Here is a 1,076-nt window from a genome sequence, read left to right as displayed (position 1 = left end):
TTGACTATATCTAATTGACCGCCACCTGCAGCCCAGTGTAAGGGAATACCATTACCATTCTCGCGAGCAGTAATATCAGCGTTTTTTTGTTCTACTAGGTATTTTACTATACCTAAGTGACCACTACTTGCAGCCCAGTGTAATGGAGTCTTGCCCTCATTGTCCTTAATATTAAAATCATCACCTTTTTTTTCTATAAAATACATTATCAAACCTAAGTCACCTTTGTCAGCAGCACTAAATATAGTTTCATTGTCACTTATACCTTTTTCCTCTATAAAATATCTTATTATATTCGACTTATTTCTTTGAATAGACTCAGATAGAATGGTATTACCATCATTGTCTTTAACATGAAAATCAAGCCCTTTTCCATCTACAAGATATTTTACCACATCCAGACTCCCATTCCAACCAGCAGCATGCAAAAGAGTATTACCATAGTTATCTTTCTGATTAAAATCAGCTTTTTTCTCATCTACAAGATATTTAACAACATTCAAGTGACCGTTATCAGCAGCGTGGTATAAAGGAGTCCTGCCATTGTTGTCCTTAATATTAAAATCAGCACCTTTTTCTACAAGATATTTAACCACATCTAGTTCACCGTTCCAAGCAACCTTGTGTAAGGGAGTCCAACCATCGTTGCTTTTAACATTCAAGTTAGCACCTTTTTCTACAAGATATTTAACTATATCTAAATGACCATAATAAGAAGCTTCATGCAAAGAAGTTTGATTGGAGTCATCCATAACATCAACATTAACATGTTCACCATCTATAAGATACTTTATTACGTTTAAATGTCCATTTAAAGCAGCTCTGTGTAAAGGAGTTTTACTATAATTGTCCTTAACATTCAAGCCAGCCCCTTTTTCAACAAGGCATTTAACTACACCTAGATGACCTTTCCATGCTGCATAGTGTAGTGGTGTCCATCCATTCCTAGTAGCAACATCGTCAACACTTATACCCTTACTGAGTAGAAATTCTATTACATTTTTACTACCTCCCTGAGCAGCAACATGGATAGGTTTTCTACCATCAGTAGTAGTGTCTACAGAGATCGGAAGAGC

At 35.9% G+C, this 1,076-nt stretch overlaps 1 protein-coding gene across 1 annotated transcript; it reads right to left on the bottom strand.

Annotated features, from left to right (window-relative positions):
- Positions 1-8: 8 nt before the first annotated feature.
- On the bottom strand, positions 9-1,064 carry LOC105461289 (serine/threonine-protein phosphatase 6 regulatory ankyrin repeat subunit B-like; the record flags this gene model as incomplete). Its single annotated transcript, XM_011707780.1, has 1 exon — positions 9-1,064. A coding segment is annotated over one exon (1,056 nt), but the record flags the coding sequence as incomplete, so codon positions are not given.
- Between the last annotated feature and the right edge of the window lie 12 nt (positions 1,065-1,076).

The sequence above is a fragment of the Wasmannia auropunctata genome, unplaced genomic scaffold, assembly GCF_000956235.1.
Source record: "Wasmannia auropunctata unplaced genomic scaffold, wasmannia.A_1.0 LD294898.1, whole genome shotgun sequence".
NCBI classification, from domain to species: Eukaryota; Metazoa; Arthropoda; class Insecta; order Hymenoptera; family Formicidae; genus Wasmannia; species Wasmannia auropunctata.
Note: the sequence above shows the minus strand (reverse complement) of the source record. Positions and strands in the feature narration are given on the sequence as shown.